We start from the raw sequence: 18,439 nt of genomic DNA on the forward strand, positions 1-18,439 counted from the left end.
TTGTGTAGGAAGTTGAAAACATATAATGTCTTGTATTCATTTTGTTAAGATTTTGCTCCATATTTTTGTATGCCCCCGGATCGAAAGATCGGGGGTATATTGTTTTTGGCCTGTCTGTCATTGTATGTGTCCGTTTGAGTGTCCCAAAACTTTAACCTTTTTCATAAATGTTGCAATATTGAACGTAGCAACTTGATTTGGCATGCATGTGGTCAAGGTCATCCTTCAAGGTCAAAGGTCAAAAAAATATTCAAAGCAGCACATTAGGGGGAATTGTGTTTCTGACAAACACATCTCTCGTTTTTTCATCATGGAAAGTAGATTTAAGGCCAGACCTGTATCATACCAAACATTGTAACACATTATCAAGGATCATTTTTATTTTTGATTTTAACAGAAGTCAGAAAATCTTAGAACACATTAATTATGCTGGAAATTTCTATTAATGATATTTTCTTACTCAATTTCTTAGACTTTTATGCCCCCGGATCGAATGATCGGGGGTATATTGTTTTTGGCCTGTCTGTCTGTCTGTAATTCTGTCCCAAAACTTTAACCTTGGTTAAAGTTTTGCAATAACTTTTGCAATATTGAAGATAGCAACTTGATATTTGGCATGCATGTGTATCTCATATAGAGCTGCACATTTTGAGTGGTGAAAGGTCAAGGTCATCCTTCAAGGTCAAAGGTTAAATGTATGGCTTCAAAGTGGCGCAATAGGGGGCATTGTGTTTCTGACAAACACATCTCTTGTTGTTTACAACCATCCTTGTTGAATTGTTACTTTCAGTGGTCCTTTCTTTAAGCTTGTGAAGTTCTGACAGTATGTGTCAGTCTTACGGTACTGATAGGACTTGGCAGAACTTATAAATTGTATGATACATGTACCAAAACGTCATGTCTACATCACCATTTACACATAAGTATTGAATTTAAAAATACATGATGAGGAGATAAAAAAGGAAAGTTCTTGCTGCAGTCTAAAACTATGTTTGTGTGTATGCTTTTCAAATGTAGAAAATGAAGATGCCACACCAAAACCGGAAGGTAACTTGCCTTAAGTTGATGCTGAATGTTCAGATTTATCTTTTATACAATTGTTAATCCCTTACAGTAGTGACTGGAGATACCTTTGGTCCATGTGTGGGTCTGTCTGTCCCGAATCTTATCCTGCAATAACTCAAAAAGTGCTGAAGCTAGGCTATTGAAACTTGGTATGCAGGTAATCTGGACCGTATTGGGAATTTGCACCTCATGTCATTTTTTCTTGGCAAAAACTTGTGGTTGCCAATGCTCTAGGCATAATTAAAAATAAATTCTGGATCCTGCGTAAATTAAGTCCTCAAGTAACTGGATGAAACTTGCTATATGGATGAAGGGCCGTATGAAAAATATAAATATCGGACACAAATTGTGGTTGCCATGGTTACGGAAATAAGTTTTAACTAAAATCTGTATTCTGTGACAACTCAAAAAGTGCTTGCCGGTATGCTAGGTTGATGAAACTATGTACTTTGATGTACTATGTTATTTTATTTTTTTCTGTTCTGAAAAATCTGAATCCTGCAATAACTCAAAAATTACATAAGGTTACTTGATGAAACTCAGTATATTGACAGAGAACTGTGTATATGTTTCTTTAAGAGAAATATGCACATTATTTACAGTTTTTATGCCCGGATCCAATGATTGGGGGTATATTGTTTTTGGCCTGTCTGTCATTGTATATGTGTGTGTGTGTGTGTGTGTGTGTGTGTGTGTGTGTGTGTGTGTGTGTGTCCAAAACTTTAACATTGGTAATAACTTTTGCAATATTGAAGATAGCAACTTGATATTTGGCATGCATGTGTATCTCATGGAGCTGCACATTTTTAGTGGTGAAAGGTCAAGGTCATCCTTCAAGGTCAAAGGTAAAAAAAATCAAAGCAGCCCATTAGGGGGCATTGTGTTTCTGACAAACACATCTCTTGTTTGTCTGACAAAATGTGTGGTTGCTTTGGTTACAGAAATAAGTGAAACAAGTATAAGGATCTTGCAACAACTTAAAAGTGCTTAAGCTAGGTTCATGAAACTTGGTATGTGGATTAAGGGCCATAAAGGGAATGTGTTAACATTTTCAGTGCTTTGGTCAGACCAAAATTGTGGTATCTTATAATGGTTAGAGAAACAATTCCAAGCTTAAATGTGCATCATAAAATAAAACTAAAAAGAACTTCAGATAGATTAATATAACTTATGTAGGTCCTGTTTTTACACTGACAACATTAACCAGGTAGGAGACTGCTGTTTTTTGTGTTACAAATTTATGGTTGTTGTTGTTGTTGTTAAGTATGTTTTTTATGTTTTAAAAAATTATCTGCTCACAAAAGATGAACTAATCCTGTATATTACATCAGAACTCTCTGGCCTTACCAATACATGTATTGTAAATCTTGTCTTAATTGCAGATATAAGCCAATATACATTCATGTATAAAGTCAAGTCTCAAATATCAAGTAGCTCTTACGCATTTTTTTAATTGATGTGTACTCATTGCCAGTGTTTTCCTCTTAGAAACCGATAATAATATAGTAATTTTATCAATATTTACTTGTTTCTAACATTTTTATTTAAAAAGACCACAGCATGAAATAGAGAGGCAATTATGAATATGAATGTTCTAAAGTAGAGTACACATTTAAAATCCATGTTGAACTTGAATATCAACTTTCATGTGTAGTGTCACCAAATACCTTATTCCTATAAAGCATATCAGTTTCAATTGAATTCCCTTTGTTTCATGAAAATATTTACTACTTACTATCAGACATTGTTATCAATGATTATGACTTGAAATGAAAACATGTTTCGCTACAGTTAAAATAAATGCAACTCGTTTATAAATGACACTGTTTATCAATTTCATGTATTTAATTGACAAATTTAGAAAAAATATCTAAAAATCAGTGCAAAGACCAAAACTTGAAAATGAAAAAAAAAAGAACTTGATTATCCTTACACGACTTCTTGAAGGTTGTAATAAAACAACTTCATAGCTATCACACACCCTTTACTCTAGAAGAATACTAATCAATGTTGTCTGTAAAAGTCCATTTTACTATAAAACATTCCACCATAACTTATACTTGTCGTGAGAAATTAAATCAGACAAGGCCATGGCTTTTCCAGGAAAAGCCATTGTTCCCTTCAGTTCAATCTCATTAAACATACAAGTTTGATTATCAAAATCCAACCGAAAATAAAGTAACAAAAAGAAAGAAGTGGGATTAAAATAAAAATACACCGACTTAAACTTTGTAAAAACATTTTTCTTGATAGCACACATCAATACGAATGTTCCAGCTCAAACACTTAACATTATTTACATAGAAATCAATTTACTAAGTGATAAAGTTATTTGTTAGTACATTACTGTATCCCTTTGCATCGCTTTAGTTATAAGACATATGAAACTGATATTTGTACCATCTTCAGAAGAAGGATCAGCGATTTTTTTCCCCAACTGGGAAAAGTACCGATATCAGCCCAATTTGGAAAATTGTGCGCCAAAAAAACTGAAATTGGGAAAATTCACGTTGTGAAGTCTTCATATTGGGAAATTGGTGTATTTTTTGCTCCCAAATACTTGTAAATTTATAACTTAATGTTGTAAAGTTGTCAATATTATATTAACTTAGGTTCAAGCCATAGAGCTGCATAGGTTTTTTTTTTAGCTCTACTGGCTGAAGGCCTGAAGAGCTTATGTCATGGCGTGGTTTCCGTAGTCCGTCCCTGCGTGCGTTAGACTTTTTACGCGATAAAGTCCACAGTTTTCATCTTATTCTTTTCTAACTTGTTCAGTGTCTTTATATTAATGAGGACTCGAACCTTATTGAAAATGGGTTACATCAGAGCAAAAAGTCCAGAATTATCTCCCCTTGAATTTGAGAAAATTGTAAAAAATGAGGCTTGTTTACGCAATAAAGTCCACAGTTTTCATCCAATTATTTACCAACTTGCACAGTGTCTTTATCTGAATGATGAGTCAAGCCCTATTAAAAATGAGCAATATTGGAGTTTTAAGTCCAGAATTATCTCCCCTTGAATTTGAGAAAAAAATGAAAATTCAGTATTTTTATTTGATAAAGTCCATCATTTTCAACCAATTCTTGGCAAACTTGCACAGTGTCTTTGTATCAATGAGGACTCAAACCCTTTTTATGCCCCCCTTCCAAGAAGAGGGGGTATATTGTTTTGCACATGTCTGTCTGTCCGTCCGTCCACCAGATGGTTTCCGGATGATAACTCAAGAACGCTAAAGCCTAGGATCATGAAACTTCATAGGTACATTGATCATGACTGGCAGATACACCCTATTGATTTTTAGGTCAAAGGTCAAGTCACAGTGACTTGAAATAGTAAAATGGTTTCCTGATGATAACTCAAGAATGCTAATACGCCTAGAATCATGAAACTTCATAGGTACATTGATCATGACTGGCAAATGACCACTATTGATTTTCAGGTCACTAGGTCAAAGGTCAAGGTTACAGTGACTCGAAACAGTAAAATGGTTTCCGGATGATAACTCTAGAACGCTTACGCCTAGGATCATGAAACTTAATAGGTACATTGATCATGACTGGCAGATGACCCCTATTGATTTTCAGATCACTAGGTCAAAGGTCAAGGTCACAATGACTTGAAACAGTAAAATGGTTTCAGGATGATAACTCAAGAATGCTTACCCCTAGGATCATGAAACTTCATAGGTACATTGATCATGACTGGCAGATGACCCCTATAAATTTTCAGGTCACTATGTCAAAGGTCAAGGTCACAGTGACTCGAAACAGTAAAATGGTTTCCTGATGATAACTCAAGAATAATAAGGCCTAGGATCATGAAACTTCATAGGTACATTGATCATGACTGGCAGATGACCCCTATTGATTTTCAGGTCACTAGGTCAAAGGTCAAGGTCACAGTGACAAAAAACGTATTCACACAATGGCTGCCACTACAACTGACAGCCCATATGGGGGGCATGCATGTTTTACAAACAGCCCTTGTTAAAAAAGAGCAATATCAAAGCAATAAGTCCAGAATGACTTCCCCTTGAATATGAGAAAATTTTGAAATCCCGCTTGTTTACGCAATTAATTCCACAGTTTTCATCCAATTATTTCCAAATTTGCACAGTATCTTTATATCAATGAGGACTTGAACCCTATTGAATATGAGCAGTATCGGAGAAATAAGTACGCAATAATCTCTTCTTGAATTTGAGAAAATTCTCCTTTTTCGCTCGATTAAGTACACAGTTTCCATCTTATTCTTTCCAAACATGCACAGTGTTTATAGCAGTAGAGCGATTCAGGCCCTCATGGGTCTCTTGTTTTGTTTCTCTTTAAGAAACCCAATATTGGATTTTTTTTTACAGCAATTGGGAAATTTGTAGCACCGGTACTTTATAAAGAAGGAAAAAATCGCTGAGGATGCTTCTTTATCACAGCACCATGTTTTCAGAATTTCACGTCATAGATTTTGATTTAAATTGTAACTTTTTATTTTTTGAAAAATCAGTGTTTTAATGGAGGAACTACCTGGTTATTAACTATTTAAGACATGATATGCATGTTACATGATTGTGTTGTTTTCCTTTCTTCAGATATGGATAGCCAACTGTTCAAGTGTACATACTGCGAGAAAAGATTACCCTTCAGTCAATTAGTAAGTAAAAATCATACATGTATCTGATGCAAGATAAAATCCTTCAGATAACCATTCTGATCCTGCCGTCCAAATTAAAAGGCATGTCGGAATTTTGCTATGTTAGGTATATTTTATGTTCTTTGACCATCGCTGTTGGATTTGAAACTTTACCAAAGTCAGACTCTGCCATAGTTTAAATGATAAAAAAAAGAAACATCAAGATTTCTTGACTTTTCTTCAGGAAGAGAAGCTTAAGTGGCTAATTTTAGAATTAAAATTTCAAAAATAAAAACATTTTATTATGCCATCATACAAAACTTAAATTTTTCGATGAACAATTTAAACCTGGAACATATTTTCACTTCTTTTCACAGTCCACCCACGAGCCAAGCTGCGCGTTGAGACACGGAGGTCGTTTCGACGTTGAAAGCGACACGGAGGCGGACGCGACATTTGGTGACGGTGACGACATCTATCACGGCATGGGAAGTCCTGCAGAAGACCAGTACCCCCAGACAACCGGCGACTGGCGGCAGACGCACGAGGAGCTCATACGGAACATTCGACGTGCAAAACGAGCCCACAAGATGAACACTCGTCGGTATAATTCGGCAACCATGCCTGGGACCGCTCACAGCCGAGAGACACGGGACACAAATGATGAAGGAATTGGTGATTTGTTTGATGAATTATATGAGCCCAGCTCTGGAAAAACAGGGCATAATGCATGTGCCAAAAGTTATGTCACAGATTAGCCTACACAATCTCTTCTGCTATCCTGGATTTTGTTTGTATTCTGCTATCCTGGATTTTGTTTGTTTCTATTCTGTTATCCTGGATTTTGTTTGTTTCTATTCTGCTATCCTGGATTTTGTTTGTTTCTATTCTGCTATCCTGGATTTTGTTTGTTTCTATTCTGCTATCCTGGATTTTGTTTGTTTCTATTCTGCTATCCTGGATTTTGTTTGTATTCTGCTATCCTGGATTTTGTTTGTTTCTATTCTGCTATCCTGGATTTTGTTTGTTTCTATTCTGCTATCCTGGATTTTGTTTGTTTCTATTCTGCTATCCTGGATTTTGTTTGTATTCTGCTATCCTGGATTTTGTTTGTTTCTATTCTGCTATCCTGGATTTTGTTTGTATTCTGCTATCCTGGATTTTGTTTGTTTCTATTCTGCTATCCTGGATTTTGTTTGTATTCTGCAATACTGGATTTTGTTTGTTTCTATTCTGCTATCCTGGATTTTGTTTGTTTCTATTCTGCTATCCTGGATTTTGTTTGTATTCTGCTATCCTGGATTTTGTTTGTTTCTATTCTGCTATCCTGGATTTTGTTTGTATTCTGCTATCCTGGATTTTGTTTGTATTCTGCTATCCTGGATTTGTTTGTATTCTGCTATCCTGGATTTTGTTTGTATTCTGCTATCCTGGATTTTGTTCATATTCTGCTATCCTTGATTTTGTTTGTTTTCTGCTATCCTGGATTTTGTTTGTATTCTGCTATCCTGGATTTTGTTTGTATTCTGCTATCCTGGATTTTGTTTGTATTCTGCAATCCTGGATTTTGTTTGTATTCTGCTATCCTGGATTTTGTTTGTATTCTGTTATCCTGGATTTTGTTTGTTTTCTGCTATCCTGGATTTTGTTTGTATTCTGTTATCCTGGATTTTGTTTGTTTTCTGCTATCCTGGATTTTGTTTGTATTCTGTTATCCTGGATTTTGTTTGTTTTCTGCTATCCTGGATTTTGTTTGTATTCTGTTATCCTGGATTTTGTTTGTTTTCTGTTATCCTGGAATTTGTTTGTATTCTGTTATCCTGGATTTTGTTTGTTTTCTGTTATCCTGGATTTTGTTTGTTTTCTGTTATCCTGGAATTTGTTTCTATTCTGCTATCCTGGATTTTGTTTGTATTCTGTTATCCTGGATTTTGTTTGTATTCTGTTATCCTGCAATTTGTTTGTATTCTGCTATCCTGGAATTTGTTTGTATTCTGCTATCCTGGATTTTGTTTGTATTCTGCTATCCTGGAATTTGTTTGTTTTCTGTTATCCTGGATTTTGTTTGTATTCTGTTATCCTGGATTTTGTTTGTTTTCTGTTATCCTGGAATTTGTTTGTATTCTGTTATCCTGGATTTTGTTTGTATTCTGTTATCCTGGAATTTGTTTCTATTCTGCTATCCTGGATTTTGTTTGTATTCTGTTATCCTGGATTTTGTTTGTATTCTGTTATCCTGCAATTTGTTTGTATTCTGCTATCCTGGAATTTGTTTGTATTCTGTTATCCTGGATTTTGTTTGTTTTCTGTTATCCTGGATTTTGTTTGTTTTCTGTTATCCTGGAATTTGTTTCTATTCTGCTATCCTGGATTTTGTTTGTATTCTGTTATCCTGGATTTTGTTTGTATTCTGTTATCCTGCAATTTGTTTGTATTCTGCTATCCTGGAATTTGTTTGTATTCTGCTATCCTGGATTTTGTTTGTATTCTGCTATCCTGGAATTTGTTTGTTTTCTGTTATCCTGGATTTTGTTTGTATTCTGTTATCCTGGATTTTGTTTGTTTTCTGTTATCCTGGAATTTGTTTGTATTCTGTTATCCTGGATTTTGTTTGTTTTCTGTTATCCTGGATTTTGTTTGTATTCTGTTATCCTGGAATTTGTTTCTATTCTGCTATCCTGGATTTTGTTTGTATTCTGTTATCCTGGATTTTGTTTGTATTCTGTTATCCTGGAATTTGTTTGTATTCTGCTATTCTGGAATTTGTTTGTATTCTGCTATCCTGGATTTTGTTTGTATTCTGCTATCCTGGATTTTGTTTGTATTCTGCAATCCTGGATTTTGTTTGTATTCTGCTATCCTGGAATTTGTTTGTATTCTGCTATCCTGGATTTTGTTTGTACTCTGCTATCCTGGATTTTGTTTGTATTCTGCTATCCTGGATTTTGTTTGTATTCTGCTATCCTGGATTTTGTTTGTATTCTGCTATCCTGGATTTTGTTTGTATTCTGCTATCCTGGATTTTGTTTGTATTCTGCTATCCTGGATTTTGTTTGTATTCTGCTATCCTGGATTTTGTTTGTATTCTGCTATTCTGGATTTTGTTTGTATTCTGCTATCCTGGATTTTGTTTGTATTCTGTTATCCTGGATTTTGTTTGTTTTCTGTTATCCTGGATTTTGTTTGTATTCTGTTATCCTGGGATTTGTTTTTATTCTGCTATCCTGGATTTTGTTTGTATTCTGTTATCCTGGATTTTGTTTGTATTCTGTTATCCTGGAATTTGTTTGTATTCTGCTATCCTGGAATTTGTTTGTATTCTGCTATCCTGGATTTTGTTTGTATTCTGCTATCCTGGATTTTGTTTGTATTCTGCAATCCTGGATTTTGTTTGTATTCTGCTATCCTGGAATTTGTTTGTATTCTGCTATCCTGGATTTTGTTTGTACTCTGCTATCCTGGATTTTGTTTGTATTCTGCTATCCTGGATTTTGTTTGTATTCTGCTATCCTGGATTTTGTTTGTATTCTGCTATCCTGGATTTTGTTTGTATTCTGCTATCCTGGATTTTGTTTGTATTCTGCTATCCTGGATTTTGTTTGTATTCTGCTATTCTGGATTTTGTTTGTATTCTGCTATCCTGGATTTTGTTTGTATTCTGCTATCCTGGATTTTGTTTGTATTCTGCTATCCTGGATTTTGTTTGTATTCTGCTATCCTGGATTTTGTTTGTTTAAATGCAAATTTACCCATAAATATTCTTTAGCGCACTTCTTTTTCTTCAACAAGAAGCAAAATGAAATTGTTTAATTATGTATAATTAAGAAATAATTTGTGTACGTTATAGTTTGTTGTCGAATAACCCACGGCCGGAAGTTAAGATGCGTAGGGATTAAATCACGAGTGCGAAGCACGAGTGATTTGAAACCACGCATCTAAACTTCCGTCCGTGGGTTATTCGACAACAAACTATAATGTACACGAATTATTTCGATTCTAACACGATTTTTACTAAAGATTTATAGAATGTATCTTATTTTTCTTGCATACTATTTTATGTGAAGCTCCACCCATAAAAATAGCTTTCTGCTGCTCTGTTGATCAGATCTCTGCCCTCAATAACAGTTAAACTGGATGGAAAAAAAACATTTCATTTCTGCTGGTGGAAAATGTATCGGCATGTTTTGTTTAGCTACAGCGCGTGCTTTCGGTGTATAAGCTCCGCCCATGATTTGTTGCAGAATAACCCATGGACGATTTTCTTCTTTGTTTATATGAAATTTGGCACGTGCCGTGTCAGAATCATAACTAAATTGCTTTTCATTCGTCAATATATAAATGACGACACCGTTTGTCCATTTTTCTAGATGAATCAGAAAATGAAACAAGGTTCATATGTCAGCTAATGAAAGTTCATTGTGGTCCTTAAAGTTTAAAGAATTTCATATTTTATGCACATTAAATGTAATTACAAGAAATGAATAGCATTTTTCTGCATTTAATCTCTAATTAAAATATCTATAACATTTTGCCTACATGTAATATGTGCACCTCTATTTGCCAGACAGTTTATACAACAATTTACCCTTTCCCACTTAGATACATATTTTTATGCATTTAAAGTCCCTTCAAAAGTTACATTTAATTAAAGACCTTTCTTACTAAATTCAAGTTTTAAAGGCTCCAATTCCAACCCTAAGATACTGATGAGCAGCAAACAGCATAAAACATGAACAGACTGCGAGTTACTCGCAGGCTGTTCTGGTTTTATGCTGTTTGTAAAAGCCATTTTCACTTTGCTTCTTATGGGGGAAAGGGTTTAATTACGAAATGAGCTATTCATTTCTTGAATAAAAAATGGACTTCTAATCAAGCTCGCTTTAGAATTTACCTAAGCAGACTGATACCAGTTTGTGCATATTCAATCACTGCTGAAAGAATACATTTAAATCATCATTACTGCTTGACTTTAATATTAATTTGCAGTATTTTTGTCAAGATGTTAATATGTTAACATGTTTAATATGTTTTCGCAGCATACATGCTTAAAATGGTAATGTTTTCAGACTTCTCTCATCCAGTGTTATCAGAAGTTCAAACGTTTAGTTACCAAGTGACTTTAATCAATTTTGTATAGCTTCTGTCTGTCAAATTCAAGAAACCTTGTCTTTCGGAAAATATTTTAAATGTTTGGTTGCTTGCACCAAATGCCTGGATTCTTCCTTAACTAGAATCCCTGTGAAATTATTTGATCAATAATGATACCGTTTTCTTTCCCATAGCTCAAGTGAGATGCAAGTGGTGTGGTCGCTCATTCAGTCACCCAGCAGCCAAACACCACATTCCCTTCTGCGAGAAGTGGACAAAGGAACATGGCACGCCCCTCAATCCGGTGGGAAAACCCGCAGCGAGAGATTACGGCAGTAAATACCAGAAAGCTAAGGAGGTGAGCTCTATATTTTATTATAATGTTATTATTTGTTATAAAAATATATAATTAAGATGAATTTAAATATTACTAGATGCTTATTATTAAAGTGCAGGATATCTCAATCCATCCCAACAATTTATTTTGTTCATTGATTCTTAATTGGATTGTTAACAGTAATTATAACATAATTGTGTAATGGGCAAATTGTGATCAGGGCCATAATTCAATAAGATACATGTTTAGGCCTCTGGCTATTTTGTGTTTTGTGGGGGGTTTTACATTAAAATATGTCCTAAGCTTGTAAATGTTGCAAAAGTTTTAATAGTTTTATTGTTTGAAGAAAATATTGGATTTCACATAGAAAATGTGATCAGCAATTTACACTGGAAGTATCAAGGACAGCATAAGTAATCCTTTTCCCCATAAAAAAGCAATGTGAAAATGGCTTTTGCAACCAGCATAAAACCAGAACAGCCTGCGAGTAACTCGTAGTCTGTTAAGGTTTTATGCTGTTTGCTGCTCATCAGTATCGAAGGGTTGGCAAGGAAGCTTCTTGAACTTAAATCTAGAAAAAAAAAGGTATTTAATTAAATGTAACTTTCTAAGGGACTACAAACGCGTCAAAAACATACATCTAAGTGGTAAAGGTTTAAGGAGCTTTGTAAAAACAAACCCTGAACCACACATTAGTATGAAATATACATCAGCATAAACTTTACAGAAAAAATATTAGAAATTATGATGACCTAGTCTTGTGAAAAAACTTCATATTAGTGCCGATGAAGAGCTAGTTTCACTGTCTGAAAACTGACTACCCAGAATATGTTTTTTGAATTTTCTGTTTATTTTTGCATGTGCTGTATTTTCTTGACATAAAGTTGCATCCTTAGAAAAGACTCTTTTAATAATGTCCATTGTTTTTGAAATTGTAGCAATGGATAAAAGGCTGTCAGTATATAAGTTGCAAGTAAACCATCATTAAATATTCCCTAGTTTGCATTTGAACACTCATGTTAATCCCTTTCGTCATCGCAGTCTACACAGTAGGTCAATAATAGACCTGCTGATAGCGTTTTCACAACACCCAGCATTTAGTCAATTTTTGGTCAGGATTTCTTGTTTACAAGGTTCTGCCAACCATGACAAATGTTAGTCAAATTCTTTTCAATAATCAACAGCCAGTGGTTGGTACGAGCGCTTCTCACCTAGACAACACAGGGTCAATCCCCCTTCCTGTAAGCATGTGAGTTTGGTTGGTGGTCGCCACATACGACAGGTGGGGTTTCCTGCAGGTACTCTGGCTTCTCCCACAACACAAGACGCCTCCAAAATTTCAAAAAGTCTTTTAGTAAATAACAAATTGCTGGAAATTGCAGATATGATTCAAAATGTGTCCAAACTTCTGTGTGTCAAATCGTTGATAAGGTAGGAATGCTGGGTCTACACATAATGCATCCTCAGGCGTGGATTGACCTTACATTTACCTGGTAAACTTTGAAATACTCATGAACACACATCTACATCCAATACACAGCTCAGGCAGCCGAATACACACCTTCCATTTGGAGTATACAGTACATGTAATAATAATGAACTATCTTAACAATCGTTACTACAAAGATGCAGCATATTTGATTCTATGTTAATTAAGAGACAGAGACACTTCGGAATATAATTTCTCTACGCTACAAAGTTTTAATTAAAAAATCAGTACACCCACACTTTAAATGCTGTTCGCCTGATGTTACACAAAGTAATGTTCAGCATAGTTCTAAGGGGGTTTTTATCAGGAAAAGGGATTAGCACGAAAAACATGTACTCTGTTTATATTTTGGTAGAATTTGTTATTAGCATGTTAACAATACGATTTGGAAGTGTGTCAGATTACAATTTTCATTATGCTCATTTGAGAGAAGAATGGAGACATATTTTTGTACCAATGCCTACATGTATTGTGTATATTCTGGTATTAGAATTTTCAAAAGGGGAATTGCCAGTTGAGTGTTCTTTAATATGCTTTGAAGGGGGTATATTGTTTGGTGGATGTCGGTCAGTCAGTAGACCAGTTCATTTCGGATCAATAAGTCATCAATGAATTGATCTATTGGCTTGATACTTAACATGTGCTTTTACCTTGATCAGTAGATTACCCTATTGAAATTGTGGTAACTAGGTCATAGTTCAAGGTCACTGTCACACTTAGTGTGAAAATCGTTTCCGATCAATCACTCGTTAGCGAATAGACCGATTGGTTTTATACTCCCCATGTGCATTGGCCTTGGATAGTAGATGACCCCCAATGAAATTGGGGTCACTAGATCAAAGGTCAAGGTCACTGTAACAATAATTGTGAAAATCGTTTTTGATAAATAAATCGTGAACGAATTGACGGATTGGCTTGATACTTCACATGTGCATTGGACTTGGATAGTAGATGACCCCAATAGAAATTGGGGTCACATGGTCAAAGGTCAAGGTGACCGTCACAAGTGTGAAAATCGTTTCAGATCAATTCATCAACAAATTTACTGATTGGCTTAATACTACACATGTTCATTGGCCTTGGACAGTAGATGACCTCTAGCTATAATATTTCAACCCATCTACAATAACGATGATTAAACAGAAGTGGATATTTATATGTCAATTAAAAACTTATTAAAGTGGTTAAGTCAGTTTTCTTTAAAAAAAAATCCTTTGTCAAGGCCCTGTTTTGGGGGACATTTGTCTCACCCCTTGGAGCTCTTGTTATCGTTGCTTCACTATCCCAGAATCTGAGAGAAAAGTATATACATGCCTCAGGACTTATAAATATTGCTGTCATTTCAGTATGCGAAGAAAATCCCGCGACCGCCTGGCAAGTCGAGTGAGGACAATGATTCAGACTCCCCTAGGTCACCCCGTTATGACCACTTCCCCACAGCTGGGTCCAGCACTAAAAGGGAAACCATGGGTAAGTGGAGGACGGTACAGCAAAACCTTTGTTATTGCAAAGGTGATGGTATCCAGAAAAAGAATTGATGTTTTGATTTTTGAAGATTTACTGTTCTTGTTGCTTTATTTGAATGATATGGACTGGATGAGTATGTTTAAAAAATAGATGATAAGAAGCATTGAAGTTTGAATTTAACATAAAATTCCTTATTAAAATAAAAATGAACATAATGATACGGGCCCATATTTACCAACCTATTCCTATTCTTACAAATAACAAAATGTACTTAGAACCAATTAAAATATGCTAAATGTTTTAATAGTATACATGAAACAAAAGCTACTTATCTAATAAAGAAATTGTTCTTAATAAAAAATTGTTTTGTTGTGTTAAATTCCATTTCATATTTAACTGCAATATACAATAAGAACATTACAGTTTAAAGAATATTCTTAATTTTAAGACTCATGTTTTAGAATTTGTTGGTAAATAAGAGCCTCGGACTGACAAAATGCCTCAAAATAACATGTTTGGATTGACAATATTTGAAATACGGTAATGTTTGGATTGACAATATTTGAAATACGGTAATGTTTGGATTGACAATATTTGAAATACGGTAATGTTTGGATTGACAATATTTGAAATACGGTAATGTTTGGATTGACAATATTTGAAATACGGTAATGTTGATCTTTTTTATCATGATCACAATTTATACTGACAGCTTCTTTAGCTACATGTATTTTGCCTCATCAAAATTCTGATATCCCATGCGAGTCGTTATAAAGAACTATGATAAGTTCTTGTCAGCAGGGACTAGCATTTAAGATAAGACAATATGCAGGTTTGGTGGACATAAAAATAAACACTAAAAATGCAAAACACCACATTACTATCCTTTTCATAAAATGGGCAATGATACAAAAAAAAATCCAAACTACAACAAATTATTTGAAACAGTTTCTTAGACTTCAAATATTATCATTTATGAATAAATATTTAATATTCATGATTGAGCAATTGTTTTGATTGTGAAATGCAAAATGATGGTTTTTTTAGACGATATTCTAATTTTCAAACTTTCATTTCAGACCATCCTGGAGCAAGAAGTGGGACAGGGCTAAATGCAACCTCTACAGCACGAGGTCAGAATTTGTTTTATATGAGCCTCCTACGGGGAAAACTTTGCAAAATGCAAATGCGTTAACCCTTTGCATGCTGGGAAATTTGTAGTCTGCTAAAATGTTGTCTGCTGAATTTCTAAAAGAAGCATTTTCTTAGATTTTTTTCAAAGAATACTATCAGAATAGCAAACAGTTTGGATCCTGATGAGACGCCACGTTATGTGGCGTCTCATCTGGATCCAAACTGTTTGCAAAGGCCTTTAAAATTCGGTTTCAGCGCTGAAAGTGTTTTCCCTGATAAGCCTGTGCAACATACAGCATACACTTTCCGCCTTACTTGATTTTTGTTAAGAAGAGACTTGTTTTTTAAAGGAAAAATACCATAAACGCTGAAATGGTGGACCCTGATTAGCCTGTGTATACTGCACAGGCTTATCTGGGACAACACTAGGCATACTCATTAACCTTTTGCATGCTGGGAAATTTGTCTTCTGCAAAAATGTCGTCTGTTGAATTTCTAAAATTAGCATTTTCTTTGATTTTTTTAAAGAATACTTTCAGAATAGCAAACAGTTTGGATCCTGATGAGACGCCACGTTCTGTGGCGTCTCATCTGGATCCAAACTGTTTGCAAAGGCCTTTAAAATTCGGTTCCAGCACTGAAAGGGTTAAGCCCTGTTTTTTCTAGATAGAGACTCATGTTTATATCATAAAAATTCAATTTGAAGGTTGTTATAATGGTGTATGAACAAAACAAACGGCCATTTATGCACAAAAAAGAGAGTTTGGTTAGGTAAAATTACTTGCCAGTAAAGCTCGCCTTTAACCCCTCCATAACCTCATGCAATTCTATCCTTGCTGAATGCAAGCAACCCTTGCATTAAAAAAGCTTATTTTTTTGTAATTGTGCTTTTTAAGTATTTTATTTCCATTTTATTTAGTTTGGTACTTTAAAAGAAAAAAAATTATGCTGTCATTTATATGAAATAATTCTTTTTTTACCTTTACCTTTAGAATTTCTTGAAGCTTTTGTGCTATATGAACAGACCATTAACCAATTATGCAGGTATCAACAAAAATTAATGACTTCTGACCAGCTGTATCTGATATAATACAGATACTGTAATTGTGTACCATACTAATAGCTTGCAGCAGAAAAAGCAACAGTATGTAGAACATCTATCCCAAAATCTGAAAAAGATTATTTTATGCTGCATATACTTTTACAGTTATAATAAAACACATGTTGACTAGTAGGCCTCCAAATATGTTGTGATTTTGTATGGGCATAATGCAAACAAATAAGGACTTTATGTTACTAGTGAATATCAAATCAACTTTATTGGGCGGCTTGTCAATAAATGTATATGTCACTCTCAGGGAAAACTGTGCTTAATTCATTTGTGTAAAGTGTCATCCCATATCGGGCTGTAGAGGTCCTCACAAAATAATCAGGGATGACACTTTCCACTTCTGTGGAATTTGGTGCTTAAAAGAAGTCCCTCCTAAACCAATATCAGGTCTGGACAGAAAGCTTTGTCCCATATTAGCCCGTGCTGACTGCATAGGCTAAATATGACAATACCACACACACATGGTTTTCCCAGAAACTTGCTTATTTTATTTCCTGGTTAAAAAACTGGTCTACTCGGAGAGTTTTGTACCAGATAAGCCCATGCTGAATACACAGACTGTTCTTTGACAATACTTTATGTTCATGCATAAATTCTGGTTTTCCCAAAGACCAGCTCATATATAAGAGAATTTGGGGTTCATTTTCTTTGTGATGAGTTCATAATTCAGCTATTACTACGTACACAATATTTCTCTATACAAAACTTATTTTATGATTCCCTGTGGTACCCTAGGAGGTCGTGACTCGCCCTTGTCCAGTAAGAGCTCCTCTCCAGGCTACACTCCCCGTGCCAGACCCACGATGAACGCCAACACAAAGAGCAAGCCATTGCATAGAGATGAGCAGTAAGATTTCAACCTTTACCTTTTAGATTAACACTGTGACGCATGTGTTGTCCCTTAAAAAGACCAATTAAATGTGAGACCTTTCTTACTAGATTCAAGTTTTAAAGGCTTCATTTCCAAACTAAAGGTACTGATGAGCAGCAAACAACATTAAACCTGAACAGACTGCAAGTTACTCTGGTTGCATATAGCCATGTTCATGTTGCTTCTGAGTGGGAAGAGGTTTATTATTTCTTATGTTGCTTTTTACTTTCTAGATTTTATGGCATTATTGCACTTTATTATGTATTGCCCAAAACCATGTATAATGTTACCATACTTTTGAAGCCAAATTGAAATAAATCACAATTTGCAGCACCTGTTTATGACTGTCTATTGATGTGATTTTACCAAAATGTATCCAAGTTGCTTATTTCTTGTTTAAATTGGAAATGTATGTCATCACCTTGAAGTATAAATGTGCAAGTCACTTATTATCTCCAGTGATCCTGACTTAGTTTCCCTTGAGCAAAGCAGTGTGGGTTTATTAGTCACATTTGTGACAAATCTCTAGTTTTTTCATTAATCAAAAATGTAATCCGTGTCTGCAGGCCATGACCATGTCCCATTGCTCTTGCAGTAACAGCTCCTTTGTGTCTGCAGGCTATGACCATGTCCCATTGCTCTTGCAGTAACAGCTCCTTTGTGTCTGCAGGCCATGACCATGTCCTATTGCTCTTGCAGTAACAGCTCCTTTGTGTCTGCAAGCTATGACCATGTCCCATTGCTCTTGCAGTAACAGCTCCTTTGTGTCTGCAGGCTATGACCATGTCCCATTGCTCTTGCAGTAATAGCTCCTTTGTGTCTGCAGGCTATGACCATGTCCCATTGCTCTTGCAGTAACAGCTCCTTAGTGTCTGCAGGCCATGACCATGTCCCATTGCTCTTGCGGTAACAGCACCTTTGTGTCTGCAGGCCATGACCATGTCCTATTGCTCTTGCAGTAACAGCTCCTTTGTGTCTGCAGGCTATGACCATGTCCCATTGCTCTTGCAGTAACAGCTCCTTTGTGTCTGCAGGCCATGACCATGTCCTATTGCTCTTGTAGTAACAGCCCCTTTGTGTCTGCAGGCCATGACCATGTCCCATTGCTCTTGCAGTAACAGCTTCTTTGTGTCTGCAGACCATGACCATGTCCCTTTACTCTTGCAGTAACAGCTCCTTTGTGTCTGCAGGCCATGACCATGTCCCATTGCTCTTGCAGTAACAGCTTCTTTGTGTCTGCAGACCATGACC

General features: G+C 35.4%; 1 protein-coding gene across 3 annotated transcripts in view; it reads left to right on the plus strand.

The window, feature by feature from the left end:
- LOC127860403 (uncharacterized) overlaps positions 1-18,439 on the plus strand; it is a 32,575-nt gene that overhangs the window by 7,489 nt on the left and 6,647 nt on the right. Inside the window, exons 4-11 of one of the 3 annotated variants that reach the window (XM_052398460.1) lie at positions 1,018-1,047; positions 5,651-5,712; positions 6,069-6,366; positions 10,974-11,137; positions 13,952-14,075; positions 15,152-15,205; positions 17,053-17,164; positions 18,200-18,341. In XM_052398460.1, coding sequence (XP_052254420.1) covers positions 1,018-1,047; positions 5,651-5,712; positions 6,069-6,366; positions 10,974-11,137; positions 13,952-14,075; positions 15,152-15,205; positions 17,053-17,164; positions 18,200-18,251 — 896 coding nt within the window. In that variant the 3' untranslated portion in view covers positions 18,252-18,341. Of the gene's footprint in view, positions 1-1,017; positions 1,048-5,650; positions 5,713-6,068; positions 6,367-10,973; positions 11,138-13,951; positions 14,076-15,151; positions 15,206-17,052; positions 17,165-18,199; positions 18,342-18,439 lie in introns of those variants that run through there. The other 2 variants (XM_052398458.1, XM_052398459.1) reach the window with 2 other exon arrangements.

The sequence above is a fragment of the Dreissena polymorpha genome, chromosome 15, assembly GCF_020536995.1.
Source record: "Dreissena polymorpha isolate Duluth1 chromosome 15, UMN_Dpol_1.0, whole genome shotgun sequence".
Lineage (NCBI taxonomy): Eukaryota > Metazoa > Mollusca > Bivalvia > Myida > Dreissenidae > Dreissena > Dreissena polymorpha.